This window comes from Mesoplodon bidens, assembly GCF_964165515.1.
Source record: "Mesoplodon bidens genome assembly, chromosome: 1".
Classification (NCBI taxonomy): domain Eukaryota; kingdom Metazoa; phylum Chordata; class Mammalia; order Artiodactyla; family Ziphiidae; genus Mesoplodon; species Mesoplodon bidens.
The window spans coordinates 68,746,633-68,768,515 of record NC_138176.1 but is presented as its reverse complement, the minus strand read 5'-3'; the positions used below and the strand labels follow the sequence as shown (position 1 = coordinate 68,768,515).

General features: G+C 44.3%; 1 protein-coding gene across 1 annotated transcript; it reads right to left on the bottom strand.

Moving 5' to 3' along the window:
- Window positions 1–1,467: 1,467 nt before the first annotated feature.
- On the bottom strand, window positions 1,468–18,753 carry ZNF518B (zinc finger protein 518B). Its single transcript, XM_081225447.1, has 2 exons — window positions 18,660–18,753; window positions 1,468–8,194 (listed from the first exon to the last, which is right to left on the bottom strand). Exon 2 carries the CDS (start codon window positions 8,011–8,013, stop codon window positions 4,771–4,773), a length of 3,243 nt encoding a protein of 1,080 aa, XP_081081573.1. The 5' UTR covers window positions 8,014–8,194; window positions 18,660–18,753; the 3' UTR covers window positions 1,468–4,770.
- Window positions 18,754–21,883: the final 3,130 nt, after the last annotated feature.

Below are 21,883 nucleotides of genomic sequence, written 5' to 3'. Positions count from 1 at the left end.
AGGACTCCATCTCATTTTAACTGAAAATTTAGCATCAGAATTGAAACATACTTTAAAATATACACCGGATTTCTGACGACTTTAAAAAAGTGTGTGTGTGTGTGTGTGTGTGTGTGTATATATTATATATATATATATATATATATATATATATAATATATATATATACACAGTTTTTAGAGAAAATATCATAGATTTTATGTTGAGGTTGAAAAATGCTTAAATAATATTTTAGATGTATTGGGTCAAATAAAACATTTGATCTCATCTGCTCTTTTTACTCTTTTAAATGTGGCTAGTAGGAAGTCAAGATTACATATATGGATATTATTTCTATTGGACAGCACTGCTCTAAGACTAACTCCAAATATGGTGTCTCATCCCAACGAATATGCCTGATACACGTCGGAACCTTAGGAAAGCAATGCATGCTGAGCCTCACCTGTGGCAAGAAAAGGCTCTATATATTGTAAAGCAAAGAGCTTTACAGACACAAAGGGTATCAGTGCTTCCTGCCAAAACACGGTCCTATCCATTACTTTACTCATCTTCATGTAAACCTGGTGAATCAGGTGTTGTTAACCTTTCTGAGCTTAAGTTTTCTTAAAGATAAAAGGTGGATTAGTGACTGCCATTTCCCAACTCTTTGGCCTTGAAGTCAGTTTCTGCCCCTCCCCTATTCTAGTCACACTATAGCCAGCCCTGAAGTCCAGGCCGATACAAATCCCCCTTCAGGCTTCTGCTGCCTTCTCTGATTGCTACTCCCCTAAATAACAAGCCAAAGGTGACAAGTTGTTAGACTAGATCTATAGGATTAGAGGATGACTCATCTCAACTCAGATACTAAATAAGCCAAATTGGTGAATTTCAGCAATTCCTATCATCTCCTCTTTATCTTTTCCTTAGCGTTTGCCGATATTCAACTGAAGTCTAAGGCTCTTCTTTTTTTGGACTCCTTGGGTGCTGGGAATGAGATGAGGGACTGAATGCCCCTCTCCAAATATCCTCATACTCTTTCTTCCGAAGTATGTGTAGAATCAGATTTAAATAATCAATGGTATTTGGATAGATGGCATCAGCCATGCAATTACACTCAAATGGCCCAGCAGGCTCACTGACTACTTGGGAACTCCTCCACCCAAGCCCCACTTAGTTGAGAGGCTGCACATGGAGGGCAGGACTCACATTCTCTGATGAGGACACTGACCATGGCATGAAAATTGCCACTGCTGCCCAAACCAGCATCTCTTGTGAATGTAAGCCAAAGCAAAACAAAGTTACCTGGCCTCATTTCAGGGTATGCTTAGTTAACCAGCAGTGCATCAAATTCAAAATATACCTTTATGGAATTCAAAGCACCTGTATTATGTAGAATGATGCCTTTATGTGGTTCAGAAATATATCACACAAGACAGGCTGTGTAATTAATAGCCAACTTGCTTAACATCTGAAATGAAAGAACAGAGAAAATTTTATAGTTGCTTTATTTAACAAAACTTATGCCAACTTCTCTATATACATACGTGTTTCAAAATCAGAGCAGCAGACACACAAACTGTTAATGCAGGACTTTTTAATAATGCTTAAAACATGTTATGCAATGTTTTGTTTTCTGCTCATACTGACGTTAACAGATTCAAAAATTATTCCAAAGGCTGAGTGGCATCACGTCTTCACTTTCTGGGGTGGCTTACGAAAGAGGGATGGAACTTTTGAGGGTTAATACATTGTGTTCAGTTTAGCTCAACCAAGAGCACTTGGCCCATGAGAGGGGCTCACAAAGTGTTTTGGACTGGGGATAAAAATGAGTAAAATAGAATCTATTTTGAGTATACTTTAAAAAATTTTTTCACTGTCATATTATAAATATAACAATGTTGTCTCATTTCTGATCCCCCAAAGAAAACCTATTTTAAAAAATGTTAGAAATGATTTTAGTAGTTAAGTACTATGAGTAACATTTACTGAGTAGAGACCCTTCAAAATCAAGGTAAGAACGAGTAGACAAATACTCAACACAGTTCTGCCCCTACCTTCTCCAATTTTGTTCGTTTCATGACATTAAGCTACATGTTAACAAGCTATTTTCTAAAGTTCTTTATATAGGGAAGACAGCCATTTTTTCTTTCTCATTTTTTTATGACTTTCAGGAGCCCTCTGAATTCCTTACAAAGTACTGTAGTTCTGGAAATCTCAAAAAGCCTAGCTATATATTCTACTCACAAAATTTTGCTCTGTACAAGTACATAAGCTGAGTTTTAGGTAATACTTGAAAAACAGTTGATGCTGCAAAGTGTAAATGTTTCATGTTGACACTTAACACTCTGACCTGATTCATGGTTATCTTTCCTGAAAGGTCATGGTCTAGCCTTTCAGGAAAGATGCTACTAAGCAGTGAGGTACAGAAGGAGAAAAATAATAAAGCACAGCCTTTTCTTCACCTCTCAACACCTTAAGAGCCTTCTTTCATGATGGGGGCTGGGGTGGGGAGTGAATAACAGATCTATGCATGGATAAAACTTAAGAATGCTCTCCTTTATGTACTGAAGTGGTACACACAATCCATTTCCCAAAAAGCACCAACTAGAAATGCACTGGGACTAAATACTGTACTGCAATGATCCACCGGGGTTTCTACTCCCATTTGTTCATATAAATCAGACCCATCACTTACTGTGCTTTCATTTTCTAAAAATGAGATCAGACCATTATAAAAATGTACTTCCAAAATAAATTATTTCTAGAATATAAAATGTTTTATATTTTTCCAGCCCACATAACTTCATTATAAAATAGGAAATCAGAAAATTAGCTACTGCAAGTTTTCATATGGTAAAAAATATATGTGTACACATATATATACACATATAAAAAAACCAAGTTTTAAATTTCAATAAAAACTAACCAATTATTCAACTTAATGATTATGTATTAAACTATACACAAGCCATGCTGAATATCTGTAATGAGAACCAACGACAAAGAATTGCAATCTGATGTATCAGAGGATAATCTAAGACTTTCCCACGTGGAAAGAAAAATCAGGAAGTCTCTTAACTGACTACCCAACACAACAGAAATCTCACTCATGCCTTTCTCAGATGTAACAGCCCCCAGTTTCATTCGCTGCCCTCAATTCCCTAAGGAAGGAGTCTTTAAAAGGGAGGAAAACACGTGAGTTGGGGCTGTCTTGTGGCTGTCCTGTGTGCTCTGCATTATGGTCGGTTTCCCGCTGGGTGGGCAAGTGACGACTAGAATCCAGCCTGAGCTGTTTTTGCCAAGCCATCCATCTGCCCAAGCAGCCGCAATGGTGCAGAGGGTGGGCTTTTTTCTAGTGCACACAAAGGTGCTGTGGAGACCAGCACCAGTCCTGACTCCTGCTGGTGGAGGGGTAGCTGGAGTGTTCTCAGAGCTGCTTCCCAGGGAAGGTGAGCAACAGGGAAAGCCCGACTGTGGCTGAGATAAATTAGAAGCAGGCTGTTAGAACTGATGAAAACCAGGGACAGTGTTCCTATAAGCTTAACAGAGGTGGTGGGAAGTGTTCATTTCGTTGATTCTTGCCTGTTTTTAGTACTTTCATCAGGGAAAACCTTAAGGGGCCTCAAGCAAGGGAGAGGGACAGGTGAGCAGGGAAGCTATCTCATTTCACAGGAGGGCCTGTTCAGAAAACCCACCAAGGGAGAGCAGGATAAGACCTGGCAGGGGTGGGGGACAGTGTCTGTGATCCACTGGTGATGGAGGAAGAAAGAAAACAGTGTGCAGGTTCCACCCGTGGTCTGTGATGAGTTCCCAAATGAAAACTGATAGTCTCATTAAAGCTACAACTTTCATCACAATCCTATCTATCTTGATTTGCCTCCCCAAACTTTATCTCTGTTGAAAGACGCCTGTTCATTCACATTTTAAATTGATGACTTACTTGACTTTTGTGAGTGGTAAGGGCAAACAGGAGATAATTTTAGATATTCTCGCTCTGTGACCCTTTCTTCTCCTTTTCTCCCCCCAAAAAAGGCACATTCCCTCCCCAGCTGTCATAAATCAAGGTATTTAAAAAGAAAGCAAAAGCCTGAAAATGTACCTTTCTTCCCCTAACACCACCTGCTGTTGTAGTAAATTCAGGCCAACCTTTGGAATTATTCTTTAAAAGGGTCAACAAAAGCCCAACTCTCTGTGCTATAGAGAACACTTAGCAACACTGCAGAGTGGGTGAGGGATTTAAAAGAAGGGCTACTTTTCTATAACCAAACTTAAGATAACTAACAAAGTAGAAAATATACTTTCCATTATGTACCAAATATTCAGGAGATGAGTTAATGCAAAAAAAAAAAAAAAGTGGATGTGTACACCAAGACCTGGGTTTAATTCTTCAGTAGCATTTTGTTATATAGAGAGCATGTGTAAAACACTCTAAACTTGCCCCTCTGAATGGATTAAAATGATTTTTATCTATGCAGAAAAAGGTTGCTGACCAAAGGGAAGTCTCAGATCCCACTGAAAATCTGTTCAAAGTTTCCCTTCGCCCCAGACAAATGCATACACGTGAATCTGTGTGCACTTCCTCGGGGGCCACAGACACCTTCTGATGTCCAGTCACCAGGCTCAGACGCCAGGCTCTCCACATTCCCAGGAAGACCTGAAGACTGAACCAACCTCCCATCCCTGCAGTCTGTATTATCCTACAGAGTCAGGGAGGGACACAAAACCAAACAAACCAAACCAGAATCAATTAAAAGTAAGAAAAACAATTTTCTTCCAAGAGCAATTTTTCACTTACTTGCCCTTGGAAGAAAGAACATCCCAGTCTCTAGTTGCTTCTATTAAATGTCGTTGGCCATGACTCATCCACTCTTCCTGGTCTTCGTAGAGCCGTCCACAAAACCAGCACTTAAATATACACTGTGATGAGTCATCGGGCAAGGAATCCACCACCTGGTAGTTATTTTTATGAACTTTTTTAAGTTTCATTTTCAACATCATTTGCCTTTTTATCTGATTGGCTTCCTCCACATTCTGGTAGGTCAGCCGGACATGATGCCGCCTGATGCCTAACTGACACCTAGTCCTCTCTGATAGGACCACTTTGAGGACGTTGCCTTTGTACTTGTTTATTACCTTCATCACATTGGATACTTCTGGTGAGTCAACATCAGGATGGTTTAACACGATGACAGGCTGGTTCCGACGGGGGCATTTGATCAGCTGGTCTGGTTTAGCTGCTATCAGTCGAAGTTGTCTTGCAACCTGAAGAATGGAAGGATCCTTGAAACAGCGGCTGGGATCAGCCTGAATTTTGCTTTTCTTCTTGGATGAGTTGACTTGTTTGGTTTTATTTCTACTTATAGGAAGACTTCTGGAAAACAGTTTCCCTTGTTTACTCATTTCACCACTTCCTTGCTGTCCATGCAGGAGTCCAGTTTTTTTAAGCATGGTGCTACAATTTGCACTCTCTTTTCTTGATTTAGCCCAAAGAGATAGATCATGATTCTGGGACATGTCTACTGGCCCACTTTCACTTGTCGAAGACTGTAAGTCCAAGTCTGTCTGTTTCACTGGGCAGAACGGAATGGGTTTTATTAACTGTGTCTCACTGCAGGGGATGCTGACAGGTGCTTCACATGTAGCCTCTATAACGTGGGAATTCTCAGAGGAATTAAGAACCCTCAGCACAGCCCCCTTTGGGATCAATACTGGAGGAGCCAAGTGTGGCTTCCTGGCTACTCCGCTTTCGCTTTTCCCACTGCTGCCTTCTACAAGATGCGGATATATCTGCTGATGAGTAAGCTGTCCATTAATACCAACATCATCCTGAGGTTTCGGGCGAGTACCCGCGGAATAGCCAGTGCTGGTAAATGACACGTTAATTTCCTGAATACCTTCAGAGGCAGCTTTCGAAGTGACCTTAGATGCCTTCCCTACAGAATGACGATGTGCATTACTTGCAGCCAAAGATGAAGGCTTGCCACAGGATTCAATTAACTGGGCTATCTTTCTGCGCAAGAGTTCAATTGACTTTATTTTGGACGTTGAACTATTCCACTTAACGCCCTCAGGGACGTTTTCAGATCCAGAGCTCAGAGAAAACACTGATGAGATGACTGGTCCTTCGAAGGAGTTATTAGTCTTTTCAGAATTCTTTAATTCCAAAGGTTTATCCCCAGACTGTTGAGATCTGATTCCATCTTCTCCTGTTACATTTATGTGTAAATACTCACTTTTATGTTGAGAGGAAATCTGGCCAGTATTTGAAACTGCCTTGTGTTCCTGTGTCTGGTTACCTTTCAGCTTCTTATTAGGGGGAACCATTTTTATAGGAAAACTGATCTCATTTCTAGATTCCATGTCCTTTTTACTTAGGGGCAGTGAGTCCTTTTCTCCAGAGAAGGAAATGGTTGCAGGCGATGCAGCAAGAGGAAATAACTGCTGTGAGTCACTGTATAAATTTCTTCCATCTTTAGTAAAAGAAACAGCAGCTTTATATGGAAAAGAGTTTGACGTAGTTCCAAGGCCACTTAAAATACCATTTTTTATTAGAGATGATGGAGAATGACCTTTTAAGGCAATGGAAGGAAGAGCAGTTCTTTGTGGATATGTATAACCTTTTTTCTGCAAACCCTCAACTCTATCAGGGTTGAGAAAGGATTCTCCACCACTGCACACTCTAGAATTTGAGGTGAAAAAGTCATAAGACCTTACCCATTTCACGTTTTTAAGTTGTTTCTGAACTGATGACTGAAGATTATTGATGCCTGCAAGTTTTCCAACATTCCCTTCGATCATGAGTGACTTTGTTTGCTCTGCAGAAGCCATTTTTTCCTGTTTGCCTGAATCTTTCTCTTTAGTCACATGTTCAGAATTACCTCCATCACCCCCACCAGCAGCAAGGCAATTACTTTCTTCCAGAGGAAACAGTTTCAGCACAAGCTGCTGTGTTCCATTGACAACCTTCACATCTATCAATTGGGCTAAACAGTTTGCAGGGACGATTAGTTCCGCTGGTGCCACAACCGTTAATGGCATTCCCGGCTGAACAGGCTCTTTTGCAGGGGATAACACTTCCACCTCCACACTTTTGTTCTCAAACAGGTTGACTTCACTGGGCTCTGACAGCGTCACTTTATTTGGAATGCACACGACATCTTTTTGGTACTCCTGTGATTCAGGTAATAACATTATATTGTGCATTCTGTCTTTATTTGAATGGAGGGAGAACCTTGAAAGTTGATCTGACAACTTATTTTGAAACGCAGTCCTTGGACTGGAAGCTTTTAAAAGCTCTGGGTTTTGCTTGGATGCACTGATTCTTTTTGGCTCCAGCTTGGCAATGGTTTTGGGCAGCCGTTTTCCACCAGCCTTCTCGTGGACTCTCTTCCTGTGTTTGACAATGTAGTCATTTCTAATAGCACCATAGTCACAATACTCACACTGATAAGGGAAAATGCCTGTGTGTTTCACCAAGTGCCTCTGAAACTCCCCTTTAGTGTAGGAAATGTAGCTGCAGTGAGAACAAATGAACTTAATCTCTTCATGTTGAAGTGTGTGCTTTTTGTACTGCAGAGGGTCCTTTGTGGAAAATCGACATTTATCACAATAGTATTTGCCTGGCTTAAAGTTCCTTACTCTAAATTTGTTATTGACAGAACTTGAGATGGTTTCTGGTTTATTTCCTATGTGAGTAGCACTGTGATTATTGTTCACAAAATGGAAATGGGGAGGGGCCACACCTAGGCTGCATTTGAAGCAAACATATTTGTCCTCCTTTTGGCTTTGCCCAGTATCCTTTTTCAGATCCTGAAGCGGAATCTTGTACACACTTTTACACTTTACACATGTAGCAATGGTCATTGTGGCAGCCTCTGCCTCAGAGACTTGATACAAAAGAGTCTGAGCTTCTTGTCTATCTGGGCGAGTCGCTCGGTTAGCATTAGGCTGTTTGGGCGACATGGTCAAGGAATTGTGTCCGTCATCCACTTGTGTAGTCCATAACTGCTGTCCACTACCCTTCATCTTCTTCATTTGCAATTCTAAAAAGAGGCCACTGAAATCCAGAAAGACATGATAAAACTCTTAGGAAGCATCCTTCAGTATACTTTGTAGCTGGCTTCCCAGGAACGTATTATCTTTTTTCATAAACCACCACAGTAGGTCATGATCCCAAAATATGACTGTTTCCAATTCTCTGATATTCCAGGCAACACTAAAGGGGAAAAAAGATATCACAAAGCATCATTAATACATGAACTTAAGGTTTAGCTAACGTATTTCCAAATTTACCCTATATTTCAATGATCTTGGGGGTTTTATGCTAAATCTTGACCTACTATCTTGAAACACATGTCGATAGTGATACACAGTACAACAGAACTGGCAAATAACCAGCCTAAACTGAAAACATTTTCAAACTCCGCCCCTCTAAAAGTCATCACTTTAGGCCAACCATAAACATAGATATACTGGGGTAATCATGGCAGTCATTCAGAATAGCCTTTGCTGAGTGAGTTATTTTTAAGTGTCACTGAGAGCATTCTAGCAATTTCACAGGTATAATTTCATAACAGCCTCACTAAAACCTTAGGAGGCTGGCATTTTAGTTTCTAAACACACAAGTTAACCAGTGGTAGAGCCAGGGTTCTGGCTCAGGTGTCCATTTGTTTCTATGTTACGGGGTGGATCCCAACTCTCTGTCTCATGTGCCCCATTTGCTTTCACAAGTGGTAAGAAGACAATACTATCCTGACAATACTAGGTAGACAAATACTTATTCCTTCAACATCTTACTGAGCATCTATCAGGTGTCAGGCACTGTTCTAGGTGCTACAGGGCACTGACCAGAAGCAAATCCATCCCTCCCCTCACAATGGTACAGAGAGGGGAGACAAAGTGTATATTTATTTGGCAGATGGTGGCAAATGACTGGGGAAAACAACCATAAAGCAAGGCAAGGGGGACAGGGCGTAACTATGTGATGAAGTTGTAGGGCTGGGGCATGGAGAGTCAGGAAAGGCCTCAAGAGAAGCTGATGTTGGAGCAGAGACCTCGGGGCAGCCTGGGAGGAGGGCGTTTCAAGCTGAGGGAAGGGGAAGCTCTGTGGGAAGTGGGCCTGGAGCACTTGAGTAACAGCAAGGAGGCTGAAGCTGGGGGGCAATGAGCAAGAAAGGGTGGAGGGTACTGGTCAGGGGAAGATCTATGGTGCAGCGTCATAAGGATGTGGCTTCTCCCCACGTGAGGAGGAGACCCGGGGAGAGACTGGAGCAGCAACAGAACATGACATGATCTGATCTATATTCCAGCCACTGCCTCTGGCTGCTACAGGGATGGGAGTCTCAGAGGGCGAAACCATGGCAGCAAGGACACAGGGGAGAGAGGAAGGCGGCCTGGAATGCAGCTCCTGTTTTCTAGAGCCAATACCACAATATGTGTAATGCAGTGATTTTTACATAAAAATAGCTAATTATCTGTAACTATGCATTCTTTTTTCAGAATACACAGAACTAAACAAAAACCATTCCAGTTTGGGACCTGCTAAAAGCCTTTCTTTTATGACCTTAAAAAAACCACTTTCAACCTGTTGAGCCTCAATTTTTTCATCTGGCAATCAGAATTACGGATACTTATCCAGCCTCTTCCACAGTCCTGCCATGATGACTAAAACGCTAAAGAATACAAGACAACACTTTAAAAATTTTAAAGCACTTCCCTGAATGTCAAGAGGCCTCAGTAAATGCTTGTTCAATGATGGGCAGCGATACGAATGGGAATTAGCAGCTTCCTTCTGGCACCCTGCTAATAGGCCAAGAGCTGTACAAAGTAAGTCTGAAAGGCCAACCTGGGGGAGCAGAAGGTCTTGCTGTGGGGTGGAGAGAAACAATTATTGCGTATTCAGATCTAGCATACAATCTGCCTTTAAAAACATTTTTGGAAAGCACTGTAAGAACGTACCACATTGATGACAATCTTTATTTTCTTTTGCAGTAGTATCTTTTCCTATTTTGCTTTTGCAAAAGACAGTTGCCTCCTTTCAAAAACAACTCCCAGCACGCAATCAAGCATCTAGGGACGCAATCAGACTTGCCCCACCCCAAGTGTGTATGTAATACACACCAAGCGGGCAGAGGCCTGTGGGGTTGCAAGGTGCAAACCTATCCCCTCAATGTTCAAACACACACCTATGCAAGGGGACTGTGCACAGGACAGGACATGTGGATGCCTCAAACTGCAAACTGACAGGCATGGGCAAAGACAAGGATGGTCATTTTCCTCTGCACTCCTGGTACATATACAGCAGGCAGAGCTTTCAAATGAGTCACTGGGAGAAGCTGACGCACTTCACTTTCTGGATTTGTAAACTGGCTTTAGTGAAAGGAGACAGAAGTGATACCCAGAACTTCTGCACTAATGAAGTGACCTCAAGCCAGCCACCCATGTGTATCTGCTCACTCATCTACGCTCACATAGATGAATGCTTAGCCCTGAAGTTGCAGACTTTTTATCATCTAAAAATGTTACTATTGTCAACATGTTCAAGTTGGCATCTCCATCCTGCTAAAATAGAGGAAACAATGGCTGCAACCAGAGCCTAAGAAAACCACTGGCCCAAGGAGTGCAGAGGCTGAAAAGAGGCTTTAAGGGGATCTGGTCCAGTGGTTCCTGAATCTGGAGGAGCTGCAGAATCAGAGCTAAAATAGACATTCTTGGGCTTCATCCCAAAGCTCATGAATCTAAATCTTAGTGGGAGAGGGAAGGAGAAGAGACATTTATGGTTTGTAAAAGGACTCCATATAATTCTGATGAAAAGCCAGCATCAGATATTACTGGTTGAAACTTTCAGCAACATTTCAATCCTTTAAAACATCTTCACCAGTTGGTCATGCAGTTGATGCTCTAACACTACCAAGAGCCAAACTCCTTCTCTCTTCGAGCAGCTAATTTTATTTTCACATAGTTATCACTGTCCAGAATTTACTCTTAAACAAAACTGAAACCAACCTTCTCGTAACTTCCTTATATCCTGACCTTGGAGCTACAAACAACTTAATCCCTGATAGACCAGTCATTAATCTGCTCCTTTTCTGTCTCAATTCTGTTCACAAGAGGTGCGTATCAGCCGACATGTACATATCTGATCTACCAGCCTCATAATCCTGAGGGAGAAGAAGAGAAGAGGAAGAAGAAGAAGAGGAAAAGAAGGAAGAGAAGAAGAGGTAAGAAGGGAAAGAGGGAGGGAGGGAAAAAGAAAAGAGGGGGAGGAAAGAAAAGCAAGTAACTTACTTGCCTGGTACAACCTGCTTACCAACTCTTTTAAAAAAAAATCACAGAAGGCAGTTTTGCCATTTTCTCTCCGAATCCTTTTAAAACTTGGAGGTGTCATTCCTCCTGGAACTGAAGACTTGAAATCTCAGACTGAACGATAAAATCACATACTTTAGCAAGAAGAGGAGAGCATCCTGCTGGAGGAGAGTTCTCTCTAGAGAACTAACCAAGCCCGCCTGGTGCCTCAGTGATGCAGAAGCCTGCTGGTGGTGCTTCTGCAAAACCACCTCAGCAGTTATTTTGAATTAGGAATCCACAGAAGCAAGTGTCAATATGAAGCATGAGGCTGTGATTAGCAAGTGCAGTTTAATGGGGAGGCAAGACACTAGGCCATGACCCAATTACGTCACCTGTTTGAAAGTGCCTTCTTGGCTTTTAAACCATTCTCAAAGTAACTCATGTTTCTACCTTGGTACTTCCCTCCGTCCAGGTGACAAAGATGTCAGGCTTCTTCAAAACAAGCAGACAAAGTTCTCTTTGGCCACTGCAACATGTGGAGCTAGTTGTGGGTGAAAAAGATCTCAGACGTAGCACCCCAAGACAGAGGTAAATGGACGCAGTGGCACAGAAGAACTCAGATGGCTTTGATGTTGGCATTTATACTTGGCCACTCCTGAGGCAACACTAAGCACACCTGAGTAAATGGGCTCCCAAGACCTTGTTCCCTCCATACACCTTTCTCCACCTGGTTCACATTCAGGTACAACCACCTGTTAAGCTGGGTCCTCTTGGCAGATTACTGTCCAGTGGACTGATGACCAAGGATTACATGAAACACTGTAGATAAAGCGTCGTGTGTGTGCCAGGTGCTGGGGGCACTAATCAATCAGGATTAACACCAGTGTCAGTGATCACTACCTTCCACACTCACAACACCTGTTACAAAACCTCTGCATCTGACCTCCTAGAACTAGAGACGTACATTTTTTAAAGTTCATTTAGGAAGGTTCTCTAAAACACAGAAAATACTTAGTATTATTAACTCTGGACACAATAATAAAATAGCTACTTAATGTTAAGTTGTCTGCTTTTAAACAGCAAAAAGTGAGCTTTTTAACGCAGAATTATCTCCAGCATCAGACAAAGGTGGCTTCCACACACAAAGAGGAGGGGCACAATGTGTGACAAATGTGCTTCCTCTAGACTGAGTCTTGTCTTTTCTGGGGAAAAAGCCTAAGGGCAGCGTCCACTACTGGTGGGTTTTCCTTCTGACTCTGAGCTCACTTGACCTGGTTTCTTAAAAATTTATCATGGGGACAGATGGAGAAAAACACAGTTTGTTAGAAACCAGTGACATTTAGGGCTATAAAAATCATGAAGGTTGTGTAAGTTTTTATTAAAAAGGAAGCATTTGACTTCTAAATACCGGAAACATCAAGTGCTCAACAGAATCAGAAAAGCAATAAGCAGTAAAATAGTGTTTAAAGCTACAGATCGCAGAATCAGATTACAGGGTTTCAGATCCCAGTCCCATTGCTTTCTAGATGTCTGACCTGGAGCAAACTGTCTGAATCCTCACCTGTAAACTAGACAATAACAGTACCTACCTCACAAGGTTGTCGTGAGGATTAAATGTGACAGTGTGACTATAAGTGCTTATATAAGTTACTTACACATAAAACTATTAAGAGTATTCTCCCTTTTTTATGAAGAAAATAGAAGAAATGATGCCTATCACATAAATAGTCCAAGGGGCTAAAATACAGGCTTCTTTGCTGCCTGGGAATTGCTTTTTCTGGAATACACAGTGAATCTCATTTTATAATTTTAACGATAGTTGCTTGGCTGTACAGTCTAAAAGATAATTTACCTCTGGGGCCAAACCATCCACCTTGCCTTAGTGGCAAAGGGGCCAACAGGTGATTATAATCACCATGGAAAAGATGCTTTAACTACAAGAGTGCTCATTACAACTTAGGTTTACATATAATCTATTGATAGTTGCTGAATGACCTTTTCCTCTCCAAGCCCAGTTGAACTGTGAATTATCCCTGTAGCAAATGAATGTGTCCCCACACCAGATGTTAATGAGAAAAGTTTAAAAACAGTGGCTAGACAATTAAATCATGTGCATGCTCCATGGATCATCACATACATCTTTTGTTCATGAGAGATGCCCAGCAAACTCAGCAAATTTTAGTTGACTGACTGTATCCTTTTTGGACATTGAAGCAAATTTAGGAAGCTCTTCCAGAAATCTTTTCATTGTGGCTTCTACCATATCGATGGCTAGGGCAGGAATGTAGCTGCTCCACCCATGAGGAGCAGAGGGAATGGAGTTGGCAGGTTTGTCGTTTAAACTCTGATTCTGCCCCTTATTTGCTGGGTCCTTAGGCAAGTGATTTCTCTCTAGTTATTGTCAGGAAAGGAAATAGGCTTTAATATAATCAAACTTAAAGGGTAATCAGGAGAAGCAAACTAGTATCATGCATGCAAAGCACTCAGTCTGGTGGCACATGCACTCCAAAATTCTCTCTGCTCCTTTTGTCTATTTAGCCACAGATAGCAAAGGCTAGTCTAACTAACGTTTCTTAGTAACCAAAATTTTAAAACATTCTACCCCTAAATGACCATTAGCATGTAAACGAGTGATACTGATCAGTGAAACAATGCAACATTAGGTATGTAAACTGCCAACATTTCTCCAGTTAAGTTAGTATTTAAGAAGAAATGGTTGCCTCACTCAGCAAGAACTTTTCCAGACAATTACAGAGAATCAGAATTGAACTGAATGGTAAACAGATCTAAACAATGAAAAACATCAATGAAGTATTTTCTTTTTGCTAATCTATCTTGCACTTGAAATGACTGAACTGAAAACTGATGGCCATCTTGATGGCAAAAAATACTTCCAAATGTTGCTGACAAATGTACACCTTTTTGAGACCTTAGATTTCCTTCTGAAACCAAGTGTATTACTTGCAGCACACAATGAGGCAAGAAGGCTGAACAAGAGCCCCTGTTCTGATTCCTCAGCTTTCCAGATGAAAAGTGCAATAGCGTGAAAAGAGCAATCATCTTGGGGTCTCAGGAGCAAGGTCTGAAACCTAGGTTTTTGACTTAGAAGCCATGTCATTCTGGACTCAACCTCTTTGAGCCTGAGTTTCCTCACTTGTGAAATGGGAATAATGCCTGTTTTACATGGCTGATGTGAGGAAATGGTATAATGCAGCTAGCAGGTAGCCTTATGCTCGGCAGGCAAACTACATGTTTTGACAACAAATAAGTCAACATATTTCTGTTTAAGATTCCTTCCAATGTAGAAGAGTCCAGTAATCCCAGAGAAGCAGAATCTTAGTTTAACAAAGGAGCCTAATGAGATAAAGGTCTCTCTGGCTGAGTGCTCTGGCTGGAGGTGAGGATCTTCTCTCCCACCCTCCAGTCTACAAAGGGAGTTACCTTGGGACTGAATGGCACTGCTGAGCACGTGAACTGGAACTACACCAGAGAACAAAGGAAGTTATTATTATAGTTTTTTTTAATAGTTTAAATAAGAGACAACATTTCTAAAGAAAGAATATAACTAGTGCTAGAGTTTTTAAAGGCTAAAACTTACAGTTCTATACATGGAAAAAAATTTAAGAAGCAAATATGCTCTTGTTAGCATTTTTGAAAAAAGGTAAAAACAAGGTAGTACTACAAGCAATATTACAAAATTCTGTTATTAAACACACCTAGTAACTTCAGGTCTCGAAAGGTGATAAAAATGAAGGCCAAATGTGTCTTTGTACTCCCCCCCCACTTTTGCCTTAAAATCAAAATTTTGTAGAAGAAATGGAGCAAGAGTTTAATAAAAACTATACTTAAACAAAGAAGAATTATCTCCCACTAAATCAGTGATTCTTAACCTTGGCTGAATTAAGGTAATCAACTTGTCATAATATGTTCAGGATGTTAAACTTATTTAAAGAGGTCCCTATGATGTTTAGTCACCCTCCTGCACAGAGAATTTACCTGGGGAGCTTTAAAAATAATGATGCCTGGGCTCCACTGTGTTGGGTGCAAGGCTTTGGGAGTTTTAAAAGCTTCCCAGGTGATTCTAATGTGCAGCCAAGGTTGAGAATCACCACCGCACATTACAGGTAGAGAGGAGCATATGGGGGAATGGCCAGAGTCATTATCAGCACTGCGGTGCAATCTCTTATACACCAATCCAATCCACCCTTGGGTGCCTGGAGGGGAGGCAAGGCCACTGCCTTGAACTGTAATGGTGCGAGCAGGCAGGGAGACTCTGGCTCCTACCCTTGCTTATTAGCCATTTGACCTTGGAAACATCATCAGTGATGCTGTCTGTGGAGTGTGTAAGGACAGTAACCACTCTGCAGATTCTTGGAAACTGAAATGTGCCTGGCATGGTGTGAGTACAATGAGCACGAGCCAGGGCTGTTTATCCGACACCCGCCGCAGGCTGCTGGCTTTAAGGAGTGTGATCAGGAGATGGAGAGAGGGGAACGGGCGGTTTCAGTAAAGTGGTAAATGCTACACCCGTGACCTGATCGGGATGCTCTCAGAGGCTGGCTGTGTTGCCAATCCTGGAGCACCGTGGCCCAAGTCAGGTGGAAGGGGTGTGTGAGAAGGCAGATTCACACATTACATCCATTACTCCTCAAACTACCAATTACCTCCAATTATCTGCTGCTTGTAAGATCTGGAGGTACTGTGGCTTTTCTAAGGTCATGAAGTCGGTCAGCTGGCATCTAGACTAAATTCTGTGTTTTCTGCTACCCTGCTGTGTGAGGCTGTGAACTGCAGTCCTAGTTGGGCACTGTTCTTACTGCCTGCCTGGAGCCATTGAGCTGCTGATTGAGTCAAAAGCTCGGAGAGTCCCATGGGCTCTTCCTTCTCTTCTCAGGCACCGAGTCCCAGCCGGTGTCAACCTCAGGCCCTGGCATAGGCTTCTACGCTCAGAACCCTGGGAGGCAGCAAGGCAGCGCACAAAGGGCCCTGCAACAGAAGCCAGACACTTGGGTTTAAGTGCTGGGCCCATGTAGCCTTGGTTTCTTCATGCACTTTTCTAGAAAATAAGGTGAATGAGCCCCCAAAGTGCTTCTCAAGCAAGGGAGCTTAAAAGAAAAGGGAAGAAAGGCTTCCCAGGACTCAGGTGAATGAATGAATCAGATTGTCCTTTTCCTGGGGTGGGCTCACGGCCTGTGGCTTAAATTCTTCCCAGGTGATTCTGATGCCTCCCCACTCCCCCACCCTCTGATGAGAATGTCTCCATCTGGGGGGCTCTAGCTACTTTCACTCCCAGGATGGATCCTGGAGATTGTAGCTGGCCAAGTCTGAATATGTGAACAAGCCTATGCCCGGCAGCTTGAGAACAATCAAGACAGAGAAACATCACCGGTGAGGACCCTGTTTATCACAGTCAACAGCACAGGGCTTGGTCACACAAGGCACTCAATGTGCATTGGCTGCTGAATGGAGTCAATGAATGAAAGAAACATCAGCCTTCCTGGCGACAATAACAATGTTCTTTGTTCTTTTTCTTCCTGGTCCTTAAACTGGTCCAGATCCCTTTACTTTAAAGCAAACAGACCAGCAGACAGATGTGTGTGTTTTTAAATTGCTATTACTGGATTTTTAAAAATCAGGGAGGAGGTCCAATAAATAAAATAATGTCCTCCTTTGTCTGTTTTCACAACGCACCTTACAATGAATGTTTAACAGCACAACAAAACTGGATACCTACAAAAGTGTTATTTTTCAAGGCTATGTTAGACCCAAGATTAAGAAATAAAAACAAATTTAAAAAATGCATCCTAGGTTAAAGATAACGTCGATATAACTTAAAAAAGCCAAACATTTGTATTCTACCTGAATAGACTATATTGGGACATTGGTTTTTAAATCGCCAATTGCTGGGCCAGTATCTCCTGCTGTGCACACGCATCAGGGGTTGGAATGAACTTTGCATACCTGACTCAGAGAGAGATAAAGAAATACATTCCGATTCTCTCTGCTCTTTTATAGGAAGTACTGCCCGCTCCTGGAGACCACGGTTTTCTCACTCTTGGTGACTTCAATTCTAAGCTTAAGGGATAATGTTTAAGGGGTCTAACACAACAGTTTAGCTGTGTAGACGTTTGTTTTTAATCAGGACACAGTGCTCAATATTTCATTTTATAATTTTTCATGTTAGGTTGATCAACTGTTCATTATCCCAGTTTTTAAAATCAAGGGTATTTTCACGGGATACACGGAATAACCAACATATATAGAGGAATTTAAGTGCTTTCTTTCGTTCTCTCCTTTGGCTTTCCCTTTCCGATTTAGGCATTTTCATTCTTTTGCACCCTGAGTGGTTTCCTGGCCTCAAACTGCCCAAGGACCCCAAGGCAACAAGATAAAAGGGCAGCTGAGATTGGGGAGATCCCACAAAGAGTGACATCAGCATTTAGAACCGAGTCACACCTTCATCTTTATCCTCCCTTTACACCCTCACCAGCAAAAGATGGACAAGCCCATCCCCGGGCACATGCCCCAAAACTCCCAAGGAAAGACAATGCCAGTCTGGTTTTCAAGTTTATTGTTGGCACACACACACCGACGGTACACGTTATCCAAGGCCCGTCCACGTCTCACAGCGCGGCTGCTAGGAAGGGAAGGCGCGGATACAGTGGGTTTACAGCCTCGTCCCCAGGGGTCGTCCGGGCCCCTTCCAGGGGTCGCAGGGGTTTCTTCTAACCACTGAAAACCGGCCCACGTCAACGCTGACCTCCGAGGCCCGCAGGAGGCTTTAAAAATGGCCTCCTGACGACACTTCCTGCTCGGAGCCGACTGGTAGGAACTCTCCCAGGAGATGCATCATTTAAAACGCTGGGGGCGGGCGGAGGAGGCCGGGCTCGGCGGCTCCACACCAGCCGTCCCGCAGCCCGGACGCCGCCGCCAAGGGTCGCGACCCGGCGCATTCGCGACGAGCCTACAGGGTCGCGGCCGCGGCACAAAGGCGGTCGAGCGCGGGGCGCCGGCTGCGCACCCGCCGCCACCCCCGGCCCCCAAGGTCCGTGCGCCCTGCCTCCGGCCCGGCGAGAGACCCCTGCCGGGCGCCCCCTCCCCCCACCCCCGGCCCGGCGCCCCCTCCCCTCCCCTCCAGGCCGCCGCCCTCTCCTCCGCACCCAGCCCGGGGCTCGCTGCCGCGACCCGTCTGCCCCGGGGCCTCCTGCCAAGACGCCGGCCGGCGGCTCGGGCACGCGGGGCCGAGCCCCGCACGACCCGGCCCCGGCTGCCTGCCCCGCGCGGCCTCGTCCTGTCCCTGCCCCGCACGGCCCCGCGCCACCCCTCCGCACCCCGGCCCCGCCCGCCCCGCGCACGCGGACCCGGCACCCTAGCCCTCCCGCTCGGCCACTCACCGAGCCGCCGGGTTCGGGTACCGGGAAAGACCGTCTACACCGCCGGCCGCAGGCCACCGCTGCCGCCCCCGCAGCCGCCCGCTGTAGGTCCCTACTCGAGGGGCGGAGCTCGGCGGCGCCGCGCGTGCGCAGTGTGCGTGCAGACGCTCGGCTGGAGCGCAGCTGGCGCCCGAGGTCCCTAAAGCTGCGCCCGCCCTCACCAGGTTTCAGCGCGGCGCGGAGCCCAAGACCCAGCCGAGCCCTGGTCCTGGACTCAGAGCTCGCCCGAACGCGTCCACATCCACTGCGCTCAATGTCCATGCTTGGCCTGGATGTCCGCAAGCTCCGGAGCCTCCCTGCAAAAGAACTGATTCCGCTTCCATTGTTGGCCCAGCAGAGCGGTGGTGGGCCCCTGCTGTGTGCCCGCGCTGGGTCCAAGCGGAGGGCGTCTTTGCTCCCTGCCCTTGTGGAGCTTAAAGTCCAGGAGCAGAAAAGGAGCTCAGATCTCCAGCGTCCAAATTCTTTCTCTTTTGAAAGCAGCAGTGAACGAAATGACCTTGAAGACTCAGGTTCGAATCCCAACTCTCCTGACTCCTTTACCTAGCCTGCGCGACCTTGGGAGAGGAAGTCCTCTGACCTCTCGGAGTCTCAATATTTTTACTTTTAAAGGTGGGGGAAGATCAGACCTGAAGCCCAGAGTCTTATTTATCACGTAGGTTGTTTCGAGGGCCAGACGAGACAGTGATTGTGGGAGAACCTGGAGATGGAGTGAGCTTACGTAATGCCACCATTTTCTCCTGTTTCTTGGACTCCAGTACTGTTTGGGGGGGGGAACCACTCCCCCCTGCTCACTTTAGACCTTCCAGAAGGAAGATATACCTAGAATAAATCCCTCCTTAAGGAAAGAAGTGGACTGCATTGCTAGAGTCCCCCTACTCAGTGACTCGGATGCCGCTCTCTACAAAATGCAATTTCTTCCTATTAAGAATAGATTATGGCAGGGGAGAGAAGTTTCTTCAGGAAAAACAGCTGAAAGTTTATTTCAAGGCTCCGGAAGGAGCAAGGCTGGTTTCCAACACCTTCCTGTCGGAGGCCAGAGGTCAGGGTGCGTGGACATGGGCCAGATGCAGGAAGGAGATGCAGGGCTGGGACAGTTTTTCAACACGGAGAAGTGGAGTTCAGGATGACAGTGCCAGCCACAGGACCAGCAGTGGACAAAAATGCCCACCACTGAAATAACAAGAGCTGGGCAGAGAGAATGACAACCCAGGGATGGAACACTGACACCAGGTCTAACCCCTGTGCTATGCTGCCGTAGTCATTGCTGATAAGGGCGCTTCCTGGTCCTCTATCTCCTAGGGCTCAGAGAAGATAGTGGAGCTCTTCTCAGAAAAATACATTTATGTCCAGTTCATAACAGAGAGGATGGGGCAGAGAGTTCAAAGTCACCCTTAAGAGTGCGGTGGGTTTGGGAAGGGCATTGAGAATCTAAAATGGCCACTGCCTGAAAATCTCTGGTGGCAAAATGAGCCAAATCAGAAAAATGTTAATTTTAAGCGTTAGAAAAAATTTTCTTGAAATTTAGCCCAAATCACTGCCTCTCCGTGTAACATACACTTATGCATTACAGTTCTGCCCTCTTGAGTCACATAGAACTGACAACAGAGTACCTCTGGGTCTCCTGGAAATTCCTCTGGGGTTAGAGCTGGTTACACATTTTGAGCACACACAAGTTGTGAGCTTGCTCCCTAACCTGGCTGAACCTCAGTTTCTCCCGTAAAATTCAGCGCAGAATAGGACCTACCTCACAAGCAATTATCAGCATTAAACAAGAGAAAGCAGGTCAAGGCTTAGCATAGTTCTGACAGATTTATATTTCTCAGGAGCCCAATCAGTGAGGTACAATGCTTTGTGGAGGGTCTGGAAATGGGGTGTTTACAGCCTGGAAAAGGGCCAAGCAGGGAGGGATAGAAGCCACTCCTGTAGAAACCCTTGAAGTTGTAGTGTTTCCCCCTAAAAGTCTTTTGATGCAGGAGAGTTCACCCAGAAATGTTAATTCTGGATGGTCAGCCAGTGCACGTTTCCTATACCCAGGCCTACCCTTCCTGTCTTCTTCCCCATCCTCCAGCTTAGTTTGCCTAAATCCCTTTACAGTGTTCCATGGATCACCCTCTGTTATAGGTTGGGTTATATCCCCTCAAAAGATATTAAAGCCCAGTGAATGGAAATGGGAATTCACACCGTGAATGCAACCTGATTTGGAAATAGGGTCTTCGCAGAGGTAGTTAAGGTGACATCATTAGGTGGACCCTAATCCTATATGATTGGTATCCTTAAAAGAAGAGAAGAGATTCAGAGGAGAAGGTCTTATGAAAACAGAGACACACAGGGAGAAAAGGGCCAGGTGAAGATTGGGGTTATGCTGCCACAAGCCAATGAATGCCTAGGGCTATCAGAGCTGAAAAAAAAGACCCAAGAAAGGATTCTCCGTATAGATTGCGGAGGGACCATGGCCCTGCAGACTGCTAGCCTCCAGAACTGTGATACAATAAATTTGTTTGTTATAGCAGTCCTAAGAAACTAATACAAGCTCCCAGATATGACTGCCTAACATATAGGAGAGAGGAGGGAAGACATGTGAACAAGACCAGGCATTGAGTGTAAGGGCTGGGAGCTTACTTATTCATTCAACAAACATTTGTTGAGTGCCTATTTAGTGCAGGGACAGTCTACATCTGAGGATAGAGTAAGGAAAAAGATAAGGCTCTGCTTTCTGGGAGCCTTCATTTTGTTGGGGGTTGTAGATCTCAAACAGTTAATGGAATATATAATTAATATTAGGGAGTGCTAGAGGCCTGGGGGGGGAATAAAACTGGGTGGGGTGACGTGGAAGGGAGTGCAAAGCAAAAGAGAGGATGGTATGAAAGTCTCAATGAAAGAGGCTCTGAAACTGAGCTCTAAGCCATGAGTAGGGCCCAGCACAGGAGGATGGAAAAGAGCTTTACACATAGGGAAGAGCATGGGCAAAGGCCCTGAGATGGGCACAGGTTGGGGGGGTTTGAGGAAGAAGGAAGGGCAGTGTAGATTTAGATCATCCTAGGCGCTTACAAACTCTGGGATCTCAGGGAGCCATTAACTCAGATTCTGCCAGTGTCTCAGAGAAAGGTACCTGACCCCACTGTGCCTTGGAAAAGGGCCAGGTCTCTAACAGCCGGGTCAGGAACTTCGTGCTAGTGTTTGGGGAG